The sequence below is a fragment of the Eleutherodactylus coqui genome, chromosome 4 (assembly GCF_035609145.1).
Source record: "Eleutherodactylus coqui strain aEleCoq1 chromosome 4, aEleCoq1.hap1, whole genome shotgun sequence".
Lineage (NCBI taxonomy): Eukaryota > Metazoa > Chordata > Amphibia > Anura > Eleutherodactylidae > Eleutherodactylus > Eleutherodactylus coqui.
In genome coordinates this window covers 62,131,077-62,153,002 of record NC_089840.1, presented here as the reverse complement: position 1 = coordinate 62,153,002, position 21,926 = coordinate 62,131,077, and the positions used below count along the sequence as shown (strand labels likewise).

General features: G+C 46.0%; 1 protein-coding gene across 5 annotated transcripts in view; it reads left to right on the top strand.

The window, feature by feature from the left end:
- The window catches only part of MYO18A (myosin XVIIIA), a 328,523-nt gene that overhangs the window by 39,403 nt on the left and 267,194 nt on the right, over positions 1-21,926 (top strand). For all 5 annotated transcript variants that reach the window (XM_066599575.1, XM_066599574.1, XM_066599571.1 and 2 more), the window contains exon 2: positions 816-1,932. In XM_066599575.1, the coding sequence (XP_066455672.1) occupies positions 919-1,932 (1,014 nt within the window). In that variant the 5' untranslated portion in view covers positions 816-918. The remainder of the gene's footprint in view (positions 1-815; positions 1,933-21,926) is intronic.

The following is a 21,926-nucleotide window of genomic DNA, read 5'->3' as shown; positions in this document are numbered from 1 at the left end:
TAAAGGGGTATGCCAGCTTTTTATCAACCGTTGAGCTATACTCGGCATAGGTCATCAGTAGTTGATAGCCAGAGATCTGCCCCCTGGGATCCTGATCCATCAGATGATGTGGCCTGCTGTCAGTTTAACGGATGTCCTCATCAGTGGACATGGGAGGAAGTGAAAGCGCTTAACAGGAGCAGGAGGTGTAAAAGAAATGCAACGCTCCCATTGATTTCAATGGGAGTGAATCCGGAACTTCCACTACCTCCCCCTGTCCACTGATGACTACGTCAAGCCCTCTACACTGACAGTGGGCCAGATGATCAGCTGATGGACGAGGATCCCGAACGGCCGTCTAGAGCTGCTGCGGATTATTATTCTTTTACAGAAGTGATATTGATGTATTTGCTTAATTTATTTAAAAAAAAAAACTTTTAAAATTGCAGCGCTATTGGGGTGTTGTTTTTTTTTTTTTTTTTGTGGCATTAAAGCCAAAACCAGAAGTAGATCCAGCAAGAAGAAGCCTAATTTCTTCACTTTATATTTCCCAAATCCTATTCTGGTTTTGGCTATTGAAGAAAAAAAGAAAAAAACCCATCAAAAACTGCCCCCCAAATTTTTGTTAAACCAACCTTAGAAACATGTTTGTTGTACCTTCACTATTGTGTAACTGACTGTGGGAATAGATACCGATGGGTTCATACATACAAAGTATCAAATTTTCGCAACCTACAATAGAAATACTGTATTTTCGTCAGCTGCTGCAGCTTTTCTCTGCCGTCTTCCATGAAGTCATTCTTGATTATCTCATTGTCTTCTCTTCTTCTTTTTAGTGATCTATTTATCTATGAGGTTTGGAGAAACACTGAAGAAAAGACTGTATTGAAGGCCAGTTGGGATCCCGTTCTGCACACTGCATCGTAAATACCTTCCAACATGTTTAACTTGATGAAAAAGGATAAGGACCGAGATGGAGTCAGGAAGGACAAAAAGAAAGAGAAGAAGGAGCGGATGTCTGCAGCGGAGCTTAAAAGCCTGGAGGAGATGAGCATGAGGAGGGGGTTTTTTAACCTTAATCGTTCCTCAAAGAGGGACTCCAAGGCCAAATTGGAAATCTCTAATCCTATACCTATTAAGGTAGCTAGCAGCTCTGAACTTAACCTTACTGACATTGAGTCGGACAACGTCAGCAACAGAGGAAGCATTCTCTATGACTCTGAACATCTCAGTACTGCCAGCTCCAGCGATGACTTGAAGATCGAGGAGAACAACTTCAAAGGCAGTGTTCTTCAGCGAGCTGCTAAGTTTGGGTCGTTGGCCAAGCAGAACTCTACTGGCATGGCGCAGATGGTCAAACGCTTCTCTTTCTCCCAGAAGAGCAAAGACGAGAGTCAGTCCGAAACCTCTACCCCATCTGAAAACTCCGCTGCTCCTTCACCACAAGTTGAAATCAGAGCTTTTGAAAACCAATTTAATAAATACTCTGTGCCTTCAGTGCAGATAGTCCCACCAAGCAATACCCCATCGGTTCCAGAAGTAGTGACCAAGACCTTTCCAGCTGATTTGCGGCTGCCTTCCGTGCTTCCACCACAGGCTCCTGTGCCAAGAGAACTAGTGCTTCAGAGGCGAAACACTGGAGATTTTGGCTTTTCATTACGTAGGACAACTATGTTAGATAGGGCATCTGATGGGCAAGTATACAGGAGGGTTGTCCACTTTGCAGAACCTGGTGCTGGAACTAAAGACCTAGCTTTGGGGTTGGTACCCGGTGACCGACTGGTAGAAATAAATGGTCGGAATGTGGAGAACAAATCTCGTGATGACATTGTAGAGATGATCCGCCAGTCTGGAGATACAGTAAGGCTGAAGGTTCAGCCCATCCCTGAACTGAGCGAACTCAGTAGAAGCTGGCTGAGGAGTAGTAAAGGATTGCGAAAAGAGGCTTATGATGTAAGTAGTATATTGCCTTACATTTTTGTTAATTACCCCCCAAAAAAGCTTATTCCATTAACCTTCCATTTTTTTCCTTAGCTGTGGCTTTCTATAAATGTATGTATTGTGCTTGGGTATATTGTAATTACTTTGGTGATACAGGTGGAATACTATGATAATGTAGGCTTCCAGCTTTACTTCCCTAAGGTCCATCAGGTATTTGCATAAGACCAATAAAATATTTGCATCATATGAAGAATGCAACTTTTGAATATATAACGTTCACTCTAAACTATTTTCTTCCGTTTTTGTTTTCTTGCCTGCAACTTTATAAATATTTTCATTAGGGGCTTCGTGTGGCGCAGAGTGTTAAGGCAGCAATATACAGTCCTAAGCTCTCACTTACGACCTGAAGGTTGTAAGTTCAATCCCTGCTTGGTTCAGGTAGACGGCTTAAGGTTGACTCGGCCTTTCATCCTTCCGAGGTCCGTAAAATGAGTACCCAGCTTGGTGGGGGTATTAAATTACCTGAATACCCTGCGGAATAAGTTGGAGCTATACAAATAACCAGTCGCTAAATTAGATCTACAATGTCTACAACTGCATGAAAGCATATTCAAAAAAAAAAAAGGTCAGCATGCAAAAGCCTAGATAAAAAGTACATTTTATTAAATAGAATGATATTAAAATATAACAGAAGAGATAAGATCCCATAATATATCGAAAAAGGAAGGCATATAGTGTGTTAATAGAGAAATGTCTATGCAAAAGATATCCAATGCTGTCCTGATCATGTTACCAGTCATGACTATAATGCAACAAGCATCTTGAATACTGTATAGTGATATGTACAAGACAATAATAACATGAGTAGAACAATAGTGCCAACCTTCTATCCTGCGCCCCTGAAACTATTCTCAGGAAATAGTTTAGAATGTTTTTAGTCTTTCCAATTTGGTTATTTCCTAAACTATTGGGGGCCGCGCTACATTCTTTTTTCAGAGATGGATGTCAGGTTGGCCAAGGGAATTGTACTTTTTATTATTGGATGATGTGTTATGTTCTTGTCTCTCAATATTGTCTTTTGCTCTTTTAATTGCTCCTGCCTCGAATATGATAGACCAAATGTTGTGAGCCATTTGGTTTAAGTCCAACCAGAGCATTGTGTGTTGTCCCCGAGTTTGTGCGGGCTTCTTCTGGGCACTTTTTTTGTTTTCTCCCATACTCTGTAAATGAATTGACAGGTAAATAAAAAAATCTATATACCTTTTTTTTATAATACCAACTTATTCCGCAGTGCTTTCAGATAATCTATTTATTACCCCACCACCACCACCACCACTACCACCAAGCTGGGTACTCATTTCACCGACCTCGGAACGATGGAAGGCTGAGTCAACCTTGAGTCGGCTACCTGAACCATGTGGGGATTGAACTTGCAACCTTCCGGTTGTGAGCCAGAGCTTAGTACTGCATTTCTGCTCCCTTAGCACTCTCTGTGCCTGAAAGTATTTAAAAGTTTCGGAAATTAGTTTGCAAATGCCATTGTGCTCAAGAAGTCTTGTGACTGAATATTCAACTTGTGAATTGTGGGAAATGGGAGTGCTGTTTTAATAACATAACCTGATTTTGGTGGGATAGTCCCCATCATATAGATCCTTTTATGCCATTTCGTCAATACAAAATGATCGGGGTCTGCTTTATATCTTGGTTTTGTGTTTTCCGCTTGGAGGTGATTTTGACCATTGACCATCCGCGGCATCCACACTTGAGTATAATATGACTCTTATGTCGCTCTTGTTCCTGGATGATGAGGCTGGAGTCCCCGAAGTTGACAGATCGGCGGTCCGACTGATGTGCGCAGTTTGCTCATCCTGACAAGTTCCATCTGCAGTTCTGTCCGGAGCCAGAACAATGGAGTGTCATGTACACTATGCAGACGGAGCAGCTACTGCGTGTCACCGCTGTCATCGCGGAGCACTGTTGGAGCAGGTTCCCATCTGACATAGACCAGGAGCCTGAGAAGCATTGTGTTTAATGAGCGGATGAACCGTGATGATCTGCATGTGTCCGTGGGACGAGGCAAACTGCTTACAGTATAAGGCCGCTTTTAGATGAGCGTATGTTGGCTACGGATTTAGACCATCTTTTGCAGACCGTAATATGGAGTTGATATAAAACTATGCATCTATTCACATGGCCGATTTTTCAGTCATTTTTAAAAAACGCAGTATGATCTGTTTGTACCGTTCTTGCCTCCGTATTGCTATTCTTCTCTGGTGGACAAATAAGGCCCAGTAGAAAAAAAATATACGGAGGCGAAAACACATCAAATACTGCAGACATGGTCCTTGTGTCATCTGTAACACGTCCGTAATATTGGTCCTTATTACAACATGCTTGTCTGAACCTGGCCTAAGGCTCGGTTCGCACGGGACGGATTTGCTGTGGAATTTCCACTTTGCTGGCTCCTATTCCCGGGATTAGCCAGCAAGGTGGACAAAATTTGGCAAAAATCTCGTCCACACGCTGCGGCCAAATCCTGCGGGAACGGCCAAGCTGCGCGGAAATTAAAGACTCAGCTTGTCAATTTTTTTTTAATTTACAGCGGCCTCTCTTCTCTCTATGGGGAGAGGTGGGCACAGCAGAAATGCAGGCGGGCAGCTGCGGTTTTCCAGCAGAAGTCTTGTGGATTTTCGATGCAGCCAATCCGTGAGAATCCCACTGGAAATCCGTCAGTTGTGACCCCAGCTTTAGGTGCATCTTGGTGCAGATGTTGGCGTGAATTTACTCCGCAACATGTGATCATACTAAATTCAATGACTGAGGGTCTTTAACCCCTTAAGGACATGGGCTTTTTTTCCCTGATTTCTGTTCCCCCCCCCCCCCCCCCCTTTAAAAATCGTAACTCCTTTATTTATCCAGCAACGTCGCTGTGTGAGGGCTTGCTGTTTTTTGCGGGATGAGTTGTATTTTTCAATAGTACTATTTATTGTACCATATAATGTACTGAAAAACTTTTAAAACTTTCTAAGTAGAGTAAAATGAAGAAAATTCCACCATTTTTTGGGGCGTCTTGCTTTTACGGCGCACAAACTGCAGCGAAAATGATCTTATAACTTTATTCTATGGGTCAGTACGATAACTAAGATACCGATACCAAACTCGTAATAGTTTTTTTTTGTTCTTTTTGCTGTACTAGTTTTTATTTTTTTCAAACAGTTAATTTTCTTTAAATTATTTTTTTCTGCCATCTTCTGCGCGCAATAACTTCTTCAGTTTTTCGTCAACATAGTTGTTCATGGGCTTATTTTTTTGCGGGACATCCTGTAGTTTGCGTTGGTAGCATTTTGAATTTACATACAACTTTTTGATCGCTTTTTATTGCGGTTTTTCTTTGAGACACGGTGATCAAAAAAGTGCATTTCTGGCTTTCTTTATTTTATTTTTTCTGTCTACATTCACCATGCGGGGTAAATAATGTGTTACTTTGATAGATCGGACTTTACCAGACGCAGCGATACCAAATATGTATTTTTGTTTTATTTAGATTATTTTATTAATACGGCGAAAGGTTTTGTGGGGTTTTTTTTTTTGTTTGGTTTATTTTTTAGACTTTTATTACTTTTTTTTTTAAATAATTGGTAAAACTGTATTGATTTTTATTTTTACTCATTTTATTTAAAATTTTCTTAGTCCCCAGAGGGGACAACAAGTTGCGATGCTTTGATCGCTCCTGCAGTATGATGTAATGCAATAACATTACATCATACTTGTTTCGGGCAGGCATTCTATGAAGCCACCCTTCGGGCATAACTTGATAGGCATTCTGCCAAGACAGCCTAGGGGCCTTTTCATAAGGTCCTCGACTGCCATGACATCTGCACAGCTCCCTGCGATCTCATCACACGGGTGCCATATGGAACACCTGAACATCGTTCAGGGATTTAAATGCTGTTGTGAGAATTAACAGCAGCATTTAAAGAATTAACAGCTCCGATGAGCTGTGCGGCTTATCAGAGCTGTTGCCACTGGGTGTCTGCTGTAAGAAACAGCCAGCGCCCTCACTGTATGAGATGAGATCGCCCTGCAATCTCCCTTTATACATACCCTGATGCTGCAGGATGTAACTGTACACCCTATAGCATTAAGGGGTTAAAATCATGAAACCAGTAACCAATCATTGCAGCATATACACAAAACTAGTAGGAAGCCTGTCCTATGACGACTACAATGTATATCTAGCCACGTACACGTGGTTAAAGTAAGAGGATTAATAAGCGGCTCCTGGACCCCTATGCAAGATCTGTATTGGGGTCCCTACTTGCCACGTACCATTACTGGTATCTTATGTGGCGGAGAGGCCTTTGATCTGCCTTAAGACCAGGATGCGACTACCGCCTCCCTATGGCTCTGCCCCTATACCTACCTATTGAGAATGAGAGCGTCCTTGGTTGTGCGAGAGTCTCGGGCGAGTACCAGTCAGTTTAAGGGTATGTCCACTTGATGGGACATATAAAATATACGTCACCCGACAATCCCTTTAACACGTTACATATACTGTTAAAATGAAGTTCAGAAGTGGCGCGGCACTTTAGGATTTGTGCGTGCCGCCAGCGTAATGCGCCTGACTGCTGTCATTACCATGAAGCCTGCACGTTCGTCTTCAGTGACGGTTTAATGATAATCCTGTAAAGTAATCCTATATGGCTTCGGGCAAATTGGCATCTTTCAGGGATTTTTTGTTTTGCAAGAAGTGTCAGATGTAATTTGGATCTGATTAAAGGGAATCTGGTGACGTTTTTTCCCCAGTATATGTTTAATGATGGTGGGTCGGTGGTCTCTGGTCACGGCACTACTGTGTGCCGCAGCATGAATATGAATAATAGGCTGATATCTCCTTATAATTTTTTAGTTTTTTATAAAACAAGCATGAAGAAAGTATACGAGGTCCCATTCACTTGAATGGGGATGAGCTGTAATACCAAACGCAACCAATGGACAAGAATAGCGCTGCATGTGAGGTTAGAGCAAACACTTTGTCTAATTTTGGCAACTTCTTTAAGGGTCCTTATTATACATCGATATCCGCGGTAAATGAGCACAGATAATTAAAGTTGGCGCTTGTTTAACTGGCACTTTACACAACTTTTCATACAATTATTCATTCCGCATTCTCTTTGCTCTAGATTTTTTTGGGTTTTTTTTGGGAGGGGCTTGTATCTCCCATGAAGTTATGGGCAGTGCAGGGAAACTCGCTGTATGATGAAACTGCTTAGATCCTGGCCGCAAAATGCCAATTTCTCTGCCGGGCTGCCTGGAAAGGAGGACAGACCCTGGGCAGTTCCGCGTCACACTGCTAGGCTGCCTTGAAAGGAGGACAGACCCCGGGCAGTTCCGCGTCACTCTGCTGGGCTGCCTCGAAAGGAGGACAGACCCTGGGCAGTTCAGCTGCGCTCTGCCGGGCTGCCTGGAAAGGAGGACAGGCCCTGGGCAGTTCAACTGCGCTCTGCCGGGCTGCCTGGAAAGGAGGACAGGCCCTGGGCAGTTCAGCTGCGCTCTGCCGGGCTGCCTGGAAAGGAGGACAGGCCCTGGGCAGTTCAGCTGCGCTCTGCCGGGCTGCCTGGAAAGGAGGACAGGCCCTGGGCAGTTCAGCTGCGCTCTGCCGGGCTGCCTGGAAAGGAGGACAGGCCCTGGGCAGTTCAGCTGCGCTCTGCCGGGCTGCCTGGAAAGGAGGACAGGCCCTGGGCAGTTCAGCTGCGCTCTGCCGGGCTGCCTGGAAAGGAGGACAGGCCCTGGGCAGTTCAGCTGCGCTCTGCCGGGCTGCCTGGAAAGGAGGACAGGCCCTGGGCAGTTCAGCTGCGCTCTGCCGGGCTGCCTGGAAAGGAGGACAGGCCCTGGGCAGTTCCGTGTCACTCTGCTGGGCTGCCTCGAAAGGAGGACAGACCCTGGGCAGTTCAGCTGCGCTCTGCCGGGCTGCCTGGAAAGGAGGACAGGCCCTGGGCAGTTCCGCGTCACACTGCTGGGCTGCCTCGAAAGGAGGACAGACCCCGGGCAGTTCCGCGTCACTCTGCCGGGCTGCCTCGAAAGGAGGACAGACCCTGGGCAGTTCAGCTGCGCTCTGCCGGGCTGCCTGGAAAGGAGGACAGGCCCTGGGCAGTTCAGCTGCGCTCTGCCGGGCTGCCTGGAAAGGAGGACAGGCCCTGGGCAGTTCAGCCGCGCTCTGCCGGGCTGCCTGGAAAGGAGGACAGGCCCTGGGCAGTTCAGCCGCGCTCTGCCGGGCTGCCTGGAAAGGAGGACCGGCCCTGGGCAGTTCAGCCGCGCTCTGCCGGGCTGCCTGGAAAGGAGGACCGGCCCTGGGCAGTTCAGCCGCGCTCTGCCGGGCTGCCTGGAAAGGAGGACCGGCCCTGGGCAGTTCAGCCGCGCTCTGCCGGGCTGCCTGGAAAGGAGGACCGGCCCTGGGCAGTTCAGCCGCGCTCTGCCGGGCTGCCTGGAAAGGAGGACCGGCCCTGGGCAGTTCAGCCGCGCTCTGCCGGGCTGCCTGGAAAGGAGGATCGGCCCTGGGCAGTTCAGCCGCGCTCTGCCGGGCTGCCTGGATAGGAGGGCAGGCCCTGGGCAGTTCAGCCGCGCTCTGCCGGGCTGCCTGGATAGGAGGGCAGGCCCTGGGCAGTTCAGCCGCGCTCTGCCGGGCTGCCTGGATAGGAGGGCAGGCCCTGGGCAGTTCAGCCGCGCTCTGCCGGGCTGCCTGGATAGGAGGGCAGGCCCTGGGCAGTTCAGCCGCGCTCTGCCGGGCTGCCTGGATAGGAGGGCAGGCCCTGGGCAGTTCAGCCGCGCTCTGCCGGGCTGCCTGGATAGGAGGGCAGGCCCTGGGCAGTTCAGCCGCGCTCTGCCGGGCTGCCTGGATAGGAGGGCAGGCCCTGGGCAGTTCAGCCGCGCTCTGCCGGGCTGCCTGGATAGGAGGGCAGGCCCTGGGCAGTTCAGCCGCGCTCTGCCGGGCTGCCTGGATAGGAGGGCAGGCCCTGGGCAGTTCAGCCGCGCTCTGCCGGGCTGCCTGGATAGGAGGGCAGGCCCTGGGCAGTTCAGCCGCGCTCTGCCGGGCTGCCTGGATAGGAGGGCAGGCCCTGGGCAGTTCAGCCGCGCTCTGCCGGGCTGCCTGGATAGGAGGGCAGGCCCTGGGCAGTTCAGCCGCGCTCTGCCGGGCTGCCTGGATAGGAGGGCAGGCCCTGGGCAGTTCAGCCGCGCTCTGCCGGGCTGCCTGGATAGGAGGGCAGGCCCTGGGCAGTTCAGCCGCGCTCTGCCGGGCTGCCTGGATAGGAGGGCAGGCCCTGGGCAGTTCAGCCGCGCTCTGCCGGGCTGCCTGGATAGGAGGGCAGGCCCTGGGCAGTTCAGCCGCGCTCTGCCGGGCTGCCTGGATAGGAGGGCAGGCCCTGGGCAGTTCAGCCGCGCTCTGCCGGGCTGCCTGGATAGGAGGGCAGGCCCTGGGCAGTTCAGCCGCGCTCTGCCGGGCTGCCTGGATAGGAGGGCAGGCCCTTGAAAAAAAAAAGTGCTGCAGACAGCAATTTTTTTTCAGCTGCACAAAAGATGCGATCGGTGGAATGAGTGCAAATTATTACATTTGGTTAAAGGTTGAATTTTTATTTATTTATTTTTTTAAGCGCTTTTCACAGGGAAAACTCTTATATACTTAAGACTAAAAACTAGTATAATAAACATGAACTGAATGAGTAACAGAGAGAAACCTCTACCGCTATATCACTTTTCTGGGGAAACACAGTTCGGTAGAGGATTTCTGGAGAGCGCAGCTCTTGGTACATTTGCTTGGACATGGGGTTTTGCATGGCTCCTGCTGTGCTACGCACGTGCCTCTGGCCTGTGATGGATCGCCGGTGTATATATATGTTACTTAGGTGCGCACGCTATACATACTGCCAAGTATTAGCACAAGAACGAGGAGTCCAGCAGCATGCGAAAACAGGAAATTCCTTATTACATGCTATGCGCCCATTACGGGACGAGACTATTTGGAGGACTGAGAATTCTTGGCCATAACTAGTCCTTCAGTTAATTATAAGTCAGCCTGCTGTACATGGCGGTGATCAGTAAAGGGGGATTCCCACAATTCATTTTGATCGGCTATCCATAGAACGGGTGATAAGGGTCCTGCGCATTTCAGTCGTAGAAAAGAAATGCTGCATGCTCTATTTAATATTTATTCACCCAAAGTCCCCATAGAAGTCAATGGAGATGCACTAATGCACATAAAATATGCTAGATGTGTGAAATGCTGCGTAATTGGCAGGACTACTAACAAATTACAGTATAATGTGCCCACAAAAAACAGCGTCATTCGTTGCTCAAAAAACACTATGCTTATGCACAAATATGCATATGCTCCTGTGAATCTGGCCTAAGGGGGGACAGAAAATAATGAAAAAAAAAATTATGTCTGAGAAAAAATAAGTACAGCAAGAAAAAAACCTGTTTTGTTATCGTAGTAATCGTACGGACTCATTGAATAAAGTTATCGGGTCATTTTTGTTGCCGTAGAAACAAGACGCACCGAAAAATGGCGGAATTTCACTTTTTTTTTTCCTTTATTTTACTCCTCTTAGAATATTCTTATACAAAAATTTTCAGTACATCATACGGTACATGAAATAGAACCATTGAAAAATACAACTCATCCCGCAAAAAACAAGCCCTTATACAACGGCGTCGATGGATAAATAAAGGAGTTACGATTTTTTTTAAAAAGGGAGAAGGGAAAAAACGAAAATGGGGGGAAAAAAAAAAAAAAGTTTGGTCACTGAGGGGTTAATTATCCCTACACTGTTGCATTTGTCAGCAGCATATCCCCCTTTCATATGGGAAAACGTGCCGCCCACCAGAGTATTGGTTTGTGTTGCCAACATACTGGTTTAGGACGGATGATCGGGCAGACCATTCTCTACCCAACCGTTGGCTCTTGGCGTCTACGTCTCGGGCTCCGGTAACTTTTCCTCCGCCGCTGTAACGGCACTTCGGAGTAGGGATTATAGGGGATGGGTTGGAGATGTCATTTGGCTTGTTGCGAGAAGCGGGCTGGATAAATAGAGGAAATATTTGGCTGCGCTGCCAGAGCTGAGAAGTGTCCGGTCGTGCTGAGCGCTGCTTGTTATTGGACTGGGCAGGGTATTTGTTGTTGTCCTAAGGTTCATCCTGTAGGACGGCTCTCAGCACGCAGTTATCCCGCGGCTCCTCCGCACATGGGGGGGTGCTCCTTCAGGAACATAATCAGGAAGCACTTGGGCTTCGAAAGTAAAGCAGTTGGTAAATCTAAAAAGTCTCGTAGAACGGCCTTCTGTAAGCGTTTCTTCTTAAAATACAACCCCCCCCCCCCCCCCTGAAAATAAATCTTTTAATCGGTTTATCCATCGCTGTTATCTTGGCCCCACACACAGTTTTCGCAGGCATTACGGGTATGTTTTTGCTCCCTTTTTACTACTGCTGTGTCAGTCTTAACTGTAGCTCTGGCATTCGCTTCATGAGTGTGAAAGCTTCCAAGAATAGATCTGGGTAAACGGTGTTCTAGATTCAGAAAGATGGAATAGAAGTAAAATGGATTTTTTTCTATCAATTGTAACCAATGCTTCTGGAATTTGTTCTTTTTAAAGGGCTTAGCCAGAACTTCAATATTGATTACCTGACATTGGTTGGGGACCAATTCCTGACACCCCTGCTGTGTGAAAGGGCCATGGCGAGCGCATGCTGCTGTCTCATTGTCAGGCACAGTGCCACATACTGCATAGTGGCTACACCTGGTATGGCACCTTGGTTCCATTCACTTGAAAAGAACTGAGCTGCCCAAAGGCCATGTTGTTAATTAACTTGATGTCAATGGCCTGAGAAGAGGCTGTGGCACTTACCTGAGCACCGTGACCCCTTCAAACACCTAATTGGTGGGTGCCAAGAGATGCATCCACATCAACATTATATGGGTGACCTATCCTAGGGGCATAGGTCATCAATGTAAATGTCCTGGATAATTCATTTAAAGTGAAGCTCTGACATTTTATGACAACTGATACATTTATTGTGGAAAATTGAACACTTGAGGGGAGGCTCTAGTACCCTGTTGTACCGCCTCTAGCTTGAATACAAGATATGATACAGGCGAGCATGGAGGCTCTAGTACCCTGTAGTACCGCCTCTAGCTTGGATACAAGATATGATACAGGCGGGCATTGAAGCTCTAGTACCCTGTTGTACAGTCTTTAGCTTGGATACAAGATATGATACAGGTGGGCATGGAGGCTCTAGTACCCTGTTGTACCGCCTCTAGCTTGGATACAAGATATGATACAGGCGGGCATTGAGACTCTAGTACCCTGTTGTACCGCCTCTAGCTTGGATACAAGATGTGATACAGTTGGGCATTGAGACTCTAGTACCCTGTTGTACCGCCTCTAGCTTGGATACAAGATATGATACAGGCGGGCATTGAGACTCTAGTACCCTGTTGTACCGCCTCTAGCTTGGATACAAGATGTGATACAGTTGGGCATTGAGACTCTAGTACCCTGTTGTACTGCCTCTCTTCCACTATTAGAATAGTGCCACCAACTATTCTAGTACCAGCAAATATGTGATACGGCTGGCATGGAGGCTATAGTACACTGTATCGCCCATAGCTTGGGTGCAAGATGTGATATGGCAGGCATGAAGGCTTCTGTACCCTGTTGGGCCGCCTCTAGCTTGGATGCAGGACGTGATACGGGCGGGCATGGAGGCATACAGATTGCATATGGTGGTATATGACAGTTTAGTCTACACTTGCTTTGAGTGATCCTCTGGATCGTGCAAACTCAGACTGTCGAAGTTGGTGTCCCAGGAGGGTCCCATACATGTTCTATCGGTGATAAATCTGGCAACTGGACAGCTATGGAAGCGTGACAATGTTGCGGAGACATTCCTGTGACCCCTTGTATGTGCGGCCGAGTATATCCAGCTGAATGCCTCTTGGAAGCCGCCATGAGAGGAACACATGTGGCTGCTGGATGACCTGAACATATTGCTGAGCTGTCATTGTCCTTCATACCACTACTAGGGGTGACCGACTGTTGTATGCGATGGCCCCCCCAGAACACCACACCAGCTGGGGGCAGTGTGCCGTTTCACAGCAAAGGCAGGATTAAGGCGCTCGCCCCAAAGTCTCCTGCCACAAAACATGGCCGTCTGTGCCTAAACTAAATAAATATGGGTTTGTCGCTGCAGACAACCTGGTTCCCCTCTGTAGCATCCAAGTTCATCATTCATAACACCACTGCAAGCAGAGGCGGTGGCGGGTGTCAAAGGCCGTACATGTAATGATACCAAATGTCCTTCAGTCAAGCGCCTGGAAGTGATTCCGACAGACACAGGCGTAACAATGGAACCACCTGTCTCTAAATTGCGGACAATGAAACAGTTGCAGCTGCTTGTGCTTATCAGATGATCTTCTCTATTGGTGGTCTCGCGTATCTACTGGTCCCAACACCTTTTAGCAGTCTTGACAGAAGGACCAGGTGGTTGGCAACTCATTGCTACGACCATCCAGCTTCTTGCGCTCCAATAGTGCGCCCCCCTCAGACTCTGGTAACTGGGTGAAATCTCTTCTCTGCGTCGTAGAGGCGTCTAGTGGTCAACAAGCTCCTACAAGTGGAAGAAGAGGTCACTACGCACAAGGAGCCTCTGAGGGCCTTTTTTATAGGTCAAGGGTGGCACCACTTTTTGAGCCTCAGGTGACAAGAACGATCATCTTAATCACACCACAACTCTAACTATTTGCACAACTGTGTTGGGCCGAGTACCTACAACCGTGTGCTCACTGCTTATTACTTACGCAGTTTTTATGCGGCTAATACGCAGTAACAAAATCCCGTAGAATTTGTTGCCGTTCATACAAGCCATATGAAAAACACATGCGAAAAAAAAAAATCACGGCATACACCATCTCTGCAGGTACTATGAGCACATGCACCCCAACATAGTGTATGAGAATTGGCAGCATGCAGCAAGTATACTTGTTGTGTACGGCGGGCACATTTGGATGAGCTTGGCCTTAGATGTAGCTCATGCCACGTTTTGTAGCACAAAGATAACAAGTCACTGTCTGTTGTGGCACTGGAGAGCTGCCTTCCTTCCTTCTGGAGGAGGACGAATTTGCATACTTTTTCCCAGAGAGCATTGCTGCAAGACTCACTAGACTAGCTGGATCTCTGCAAGTAAAACCAGTACTTCCAAAAACTAAAGAATTTGGTACGGTCTTAGCAAAGTGTGATTGTTCTCAGTAAGAGAAACAAAGTAATCCTGTAGATCTGAAACCCTTTAATGGCTAACAAAAATACATGATGTTAATGCAAGCTTTTGAACCACACAGGGTAATTCATTAAGGCAAAATGAAATGATGAAGGACCTTTGTGAGGTCCAAAAGCTCGCATTAACATCATGTATTTTTGTTAGCCATTAAAAGGTATCCTATCTACAAGATTACTTGGTTTCTCTTACTGAGAACGATCATTTTCCAAGAGCTAGCGTGTCTTGCGAAATTTGTGTACTTTTTTACGAGCTGATATTCCTGGTATATGTGCATGCGGAGGAGGAGAACTCACATTTACGCAGCAAGATGTCTCCTGTGATATAAAACTGACATTTGAAAAGCCGAATACAACCTACGAAATAAACTTTCTATTCTGTTTCCTTGGCATGTTGCGGAGGATCGTTTAGCGTATGGCGACACATCCTTTTGACAGTTCCTTGACCCTGCATTTCGGCCAAGACTAGTATTCCCTTGTGGTGGAATTCTAAAAACAATGGGGGGGATGGACAGGGAGGGAAAGCATGCACCGACCTGTCATTATTAATATAAATGACGCCAACCCTTGACTGCGGTGTAATAGCATCCACTAGGGAAAGGTCAGCGTGTGACCATTAATAAAGAGTAGATTGCTCCCTAGATGAGCCTCGGGCTCTGACATTCCTCCCTCATGACCAGTCCGCTGTTTTCCCTGGATTTGGCCTGCATTACTGTCATTCTTGTCGGGGCTATATGTGTGTGTGGTTTTTGGTTTTTCGTCTTTGTGGTACTAAATATTTCGGTTAGCTTTTTTTAAAAAAAAAAAAAACTGATAAAATCAATGACCTTTTTTACGGAGTCGAACCACATTTTTTATGCAGCACGTTGCCATTTACATACTTTCAATGTTTGGTAAAGCTAAGGGAGAAGTATTTGGGTGTAGAAAAGCTTTTTTTCTTATTTACATGACATTGTTGTAAAGGTGCCTATAAGAGAACAGTATGGTTGGTTGGAACGTGCACTGACTATCCACTTCACGTTTGGCCTTCAGAACCGCAGCAATTTGTTGTGGCATAGACTCCACAATGCGTTTTAAATCCATCTGCCGGAAAATTGGCCCATGTGGACAGGAAGCTGTTTGTAGTTGGTGCAAATTAGATGGAGGTTCTGACTTGTTCTGAACAGTTGACTGAATGGTTGGTTCAGCGATTCATGCTGCCTGTGCCAAATTCTGGCCTCCCATCAGCATGGTGCAACAGAAATCTGGATTCCTCTGACCAGGTGATGTTTTTTCACTGCTCAGTGATACAATTTTTGCACTCTTTGAGTCTCGGCTTTCTGTTCCTTTTAGACAGCGGTAAACTGAAATTGGTCATCGGCTGTATTCGCCCATGAGTTGTACATTTAGTTGGAGCACCGATGTCGTATTCGGCTGCAGTTGGCTTGACTGCGCCTCACCTGTTTTTCAGAACCATTATTGACCCCCTTCTTTGATACTTTTCATCAACGAGTTGCTTACATTCACTGGATGTTTTTCCACGATCGCACCGTTCCCTATATACGATCGACAACCTCACCGGAGGAAACCCTACGAGGTTTGCAGTTTTAAGCCATTAAATTCCTACTATTTTTGGGCGATTTCTATTATGTTGTACAACATAAACTTAGATTTTGTTTTTAGTGCTTAAAGGGGATTGTCTGCTTGTTGTACAACATGCCCCCCCGTGCTAAAATAAGAGAACCAGTACTTAACCTGTTCTTTGCCGCAGCGATCCAGCTTTGCAGTCCCGCTGTGGTCCCGCTGTTTGTTTGTGACAGATGTCAGTGCAGCGTCACATTCCCAAACTCCTGGTGTCATGGCGCTCAGAATGTGTGCGCTGATGCCAGGAGAACAAGTGGTTACACTGCAGCCTCTGATTGGCTGCAGTAGTCACCTGATTTTGAGTGAAAAACATCGGGACAACAGCGGGGTTGCAGCACTGGATCATGGCAACAAGACACAGGTAAGTACCACTTCTTTTTTTATTTTAGCACAAGGGACACTAAGCTTTGCATGTTGTCTGGTATGGATGGCCCCTTTAATATTAAATTGTTAGTTTTCTCTCTCTACAAAACGAAGCGGTAATCCAGTGGTGTGCACAAGGCCTTATGTTCACGGCGGCCAATTCATAGGCGGAATAAAAATAAATAAATCGCATCACATGGTGGGGAGAAGAATGGAAGCCTGCACAGATATTACTACATTCCCTTTTGCTTTGTAATATTTTTTAAATATTTTTTGTTTTCCAGCAGGTGTAATTTAAGAAGAACGGAAGTGCAGGTACTGCATGGGTTGTGTTAATGGCGGTATTAGTTACACTAACCCACTACACTATTGTGTGTGTGAAGAGCAAACCTAAAGTAACGGCCGCACCTCTCACTTACCACTGAGTGCTTGCTCACTTATCACTGAAAGGGCAATTGCACATTGTCTGGAATTTGCATTAAAGTGTAAACCTTTATGTTAGGAAATCTCATACATGCCAATCGTATGAGCAGACCTTAAAGGGGTTTTCTGAGATTTAAAAAAAATTAATAAATAAAATTCTGTGGCTCGGAAATGTAAAAGAAAAAAAAAAACATGCTTTCTCCGGCAACAACCCATCCAGTGCTGGTGCGCGGTCGTGGGCCGTACATGGTGCAGTGACGGCTCAGCCAATTACAGACTTCAGTGGCTTGTGATTGGGTGAGCAATGAAAGGCATGTGACCGCAAGCCAACTGTCCTGAGTGCTGCCTAGGGTGGCGAGCTACTAAGTTTTAAGTCCCAGAAACGTCTTTTAATGTATCTAAATTTAAGCAATGAACTTTTATTCACTAAGAAGTTATCTGCATGTTTTCTTATTTGTGCCCAGCTGGAACATTTCATCAAATGCTCTATTCTACTCAGCTGTTTGCATCAACAAACAACATATTGAATGATGTTGGAGATTATGGTCACTGCTTTTTGGTAGAATTTTTTTTTCTGAAGAACAATCATTTAAAAGAAAAACCCTTTAACCCTTTGCAATCCAATTTTGGATTCAGGGTTTCCTAGGGGGGTTTCTCTTTCTGCCATTATACAATGGCGCCATCTGCTGGCTAGAGCCAGTACTGCGGTTTGGGGACATGCTTAAGAGGCCCCTAACAACAGAGCGGCCAGTAATATACAGTAAGAATACCCTGCCGGACGTCTTCTAACATCGGAGATGTACAACCTTCAATCAGAATGTCTGAAGATGTCAGACAGTGGATTGGAAAGGGTTAAGCTAGATGAGCAGAGGATTGCAGTATTTCCCCCAGCCCCAGCCTCAGTACCTAATAAGTAGGAAGCTGGGTGCTGTTCCTTCTAACTTGGATGGCCCAAAACTGTGCCATATAATTAGCTATAACGACTTATGGTAGTTAATGGGTTTATAGTAACATCCTTGGGGTCTAGGGTAATGTCAGAATCCTTTGTCTAGGGAAGAGAAAGAAATGGTTAGTGCCAGTATCCCTGGTGTCCTAGGGCAGATTCATTCAGCACTGGCTCATTTGGCACTTTGTGCTGACAGGGAGGATCAGTCCGCAAGGGTCCTGGTGCTACTGACAGACTTAGTTATGTCCACCAATGAATTATTGCATTATAGTTAGGCTGCAAAAGGAGATATGTCCATCCAGTTTAGCCTATTATCAACCAATGTTGATCCAGAGGAAGGCCAAAAAAAGCCTGGATCTATACATGGAGCGGATATACAGGCCATTAGTCAGGTTTTTTGCTATATTACATTTTGTTACGTTATCAGATGACTTTTTTTGGATTCCAATGTGATTATTATTGCATTTAAAGCTGCAGAGACGTTCTTCACTGATGAGCTTGCATGGAAGAAGAGGCGGCAGGGAAGGGCATGCTTCCTGCCCATTAGATTTTAAGCTGGCACTTGAGTTGGATGCATTTGACTGCATTCCCGTTATTCGCCCCTGGCAGACGTCTTGCTTCTTCCTGTACAGGACTTGGAGTCCCTAGATATATGTTAAAGGAGATGGTTTACAGGAAAGGAAGAGCAACTCTTCAAAGTACATGATGCGTAGCCTCTTCCCCTGCTTTTGTACACACATTCCCCGGCTGGGATGGCCGCTCTTCCTCTGCTGAAGTCTTCTTCCTGCTTTCATCAATCTAAGACCTGATTGATTGTGTCTGAGCTATGTGGGCGTTTCCTCAACTTCAGGAGAAAATGCTTATCACGGCTCTAATTGTGCTGTCATTATGACAAGTTATGGGATAATAGGAGATTAATCACTTCATAATCTCTTCACACACCCAAGATTGTGAACAGTAGACACGTCATGTCAAAGGATCCTGGAGTATTCCATCAGACAACTGGTCGGCTATGGGTACCTCCAGTGTGCCTACATAAATTAATTTAGATTAGAGCATACAGTACATACTTAAGCAGTGATGCAACGCAGTTTCCATTAGTTACTTACTTATTACCAGGAGCAACTGTGATGGGGGGATGGGGGGGATGCACAGCTACTAACAGTAGCCACTATGGGGAGGTCAAAATTACTACCGGGAGCGACTATTAGGGCGGGGGGGTCGCAGTTACTATTGACAGTCACTATGGGAGGGTGGTGGCAAAATTACTACCGGGAGCCACTATTAGGGCGGGGGGGTCGCAGTTACTATTGGGAGTCACTATGGGGAGGATCACAGTTACTGTTGGGAGCCACCATTGGGGGCAGGGGTATCAGTTACTATCCGGAGTTACTATGGGCAGGGGTGGTGTCACAGTTACTATTGTGAGCAACTATGGGGAGGGTCACAGTTACTATCGGGAGCAACTATGGGGAGGGTCACAGTTACTATTGCGAGCAACTATGGAGAGGGTTGCAGTTACTATCGGGAGCAACTATGGAGAGGGTTTCAGTTACTATCAGGGACCTCTATGGGGAGGGTCAGTTACTACCAGGGGCCATTATGGGTGACTACCTTGAGCCACTCTAGGTGGTTCACTGTTACTACCGGGAGCCACTATGGGGGAGGGTCATTATTACTATTCGGAGCTTCACTGCTGATTGGACCAGAGATGGTGCAATGCAGCATAGGAAGTAGGGTTAAGGCAGTGCAGGACAGTGAACTATTGGCAGAATGCTAGGCTTGCTACATGCTCGCCCTACCTGAAAGTAGATTTCAAACCGCTCAACAGCAGAAAAATGTGGAAAGCCACCTGAAAATCAGAACTTATAGACCTGAAATATGGTACAAAAAGCAGCAAATAAGAGTAAGGAGGACCTGGTATGTTTCATAAAGCTTGTTGAAAACTCAGGTACGCTTTAAGAACAGATGGAACTATTGAAGAATTGTAGCTAGATGCCTTAGTGGCCTTATAACCCCCAACATCTGCACTTGGGAGAACCAGGAGACCACCATATGCATTATATCACCAGCCGATCCCTCTGAAATTGTCAGGTTGGGTGATCTTTAATATGTCTAGCCATCCAGAGACCAAGTTTCTAGGTGCGTTTTGGTTCTTGGGATTTCTCCAGGTCTGATTTAAGATTGTGCCAACTATGATGCATAATTACATGTTGGGCCACAGAGCAATGGATGAAAACTGCAATGCAATTGAGTAAGGTCATCAATGGAAGCCGTCCGCACGGAATCTGCCTAAAAACAGAGCCTGGTGCTATTTTTCCGCAATGTAAATCCGTCCGTGTGCAGGCGGCGTAACTACATACCGTGTTTCCCCGAAAATAAGACAGTGTCTTATATTAATTTTTGTTCAAAAAGGTTTAACTTTTTTACATGTATAGCTGCCTGGACCCTATTTAAATGGACTTTTTTGATTAACTGTTAGCAGGGCTTAATTTTGGAGTAGGGCTTATATTTCAAGCATCCTTAAAAAGCCTGAAAAATCATTTTGCATCCTCAAAAATTCTGGAAAATCATGCAATGTCTTATTTTCATCGTATGTCTTATTTTCAGGGAAATAGGGTAGTAACTACTGCAAGGGGATATTGGAAACTTCAGTACACATGGGAGCTCTTCTCCTCACTTCAGAGAATGTGAGAGTTTAGAAAACTCGACTCAATTTGTCCACTTAATGGCTGACATTATTTACTTCATGCCTCATCCCTCTGTACAAGGGTCACATATGTATTTCACAGCCAAATAGGATTCCCCAGCTGTTGCTTTCTGACTACATGATGGTATAAACCGTGACGGTAATACTCCACCAGCATTTTCCGTTATACCGCACTGAGCTTTGGAATCTGCCCCAGTGGTATTTGGTAACTTTCCAGCCATGAATGTAGGTTTGTGTACCAATGCTTGTTGGGGGAACTCTGGCAAGATGCCTATGAGAGTGACTTAGTATCCAGTGTACTTTGGGCATACTATTAGAAGCTCTACTGTTTATGTACTAAAAATGTAGTGTTTTTTTCTTTCTTTTTGTTGTAAATAATACATTGAAAATGTGCCTGATCTCCAAATTTCCGGGTTCTTAGAAATTTGATTGTAGTCTTAAAGTGTAGCAAACTTGGAGAGTAAGGAGCGCAGAATGATGACATTCTTAAGATGTTCCACATAGAAATGATGAATGTGAACTGGGTGAATTATTTACTCCCAAATAGAGTACATAAATGATAAACTTTCAGGGTCTTTTATTTTGAAGGGTTATTCTGGGCTTTTACTATTGATGACCTATCCTCAGGATAGATCATCAATAGTTGATTTGTGGAGATCCACTGAGCTAGATCCCTGCCTATCAGCTGATTCTTCAGCCTTCTGTCAGAACAGCTGGGCCGGACATCCGCATTGGTCGTCGGGGCCAGAAGTATAAGTGAAGGCTTCATTCCCATTGAAATCAACAGGAGGGATAGCTTCTTTTTGGCTGCTTTCGCACCTGTGTCAAGGTTCAGGGTTTCCGACTCTCTGCTCTGTTTTTGAAGGAGAGAAATCTCAACTACATTGGGGAAAAAAAGGTTGTTTTTTTTTTTTTCTTTCGCCATTGTTTTCAATGGGGTTTCAAAAAACAGAAGGCAAATGGGAAGGCTTCAATTTGTTTCTGTTCCATTAGGTTTCTGTTTTTTCGGACAAAAAAAAATGCAGCAAACCTGACCAGCTTTCCATTTGCTGGTATGATAGCAGCATTACACTTCTGGCAGCATGAGACAAGAGGAATGCTTATCTCCAGGCGTGGGACCACCACTTCAAAAGGTGAATCGTGGAGAAACTGCTACATGTTTCAAAGCTGAACTGAGGAAGAAGCCAGTTCGGCTTTGAAACATGTAGTTGTTTCTTCATAATTCACTAAAGTTTTCATACTCTCCTTTTGAGGGGGGTCTTGTACCCTAGGTTCTCCCCTTGTCTCTGCATCAATTATCTGCTGATCAGCATGGTGAGCAGCTGGGTGAAGGAGCAGGCAGCGGCTACATGTTTTGAGACGGTCAACTACGGTCTTACACAGCTAATACAGCTGAGCAGCATTGTTATGGACACTTTTTTTTTCAGTCAAGTGGTTTGCACATGGGTTCTTGTTTCTTCACCCGACGTGAGGAGCCAAAAATGCAATAGGAGGCTTTGCTCCTCTTTCAGTGAGTGAAGCCATCTGTTATACTTTCAGCCCTGACCTCTGATGATGACGTCCAGCCCTGCTGCACTGACAGTGGGCAGATGATCAGCTGATTGGCAGGGATCCC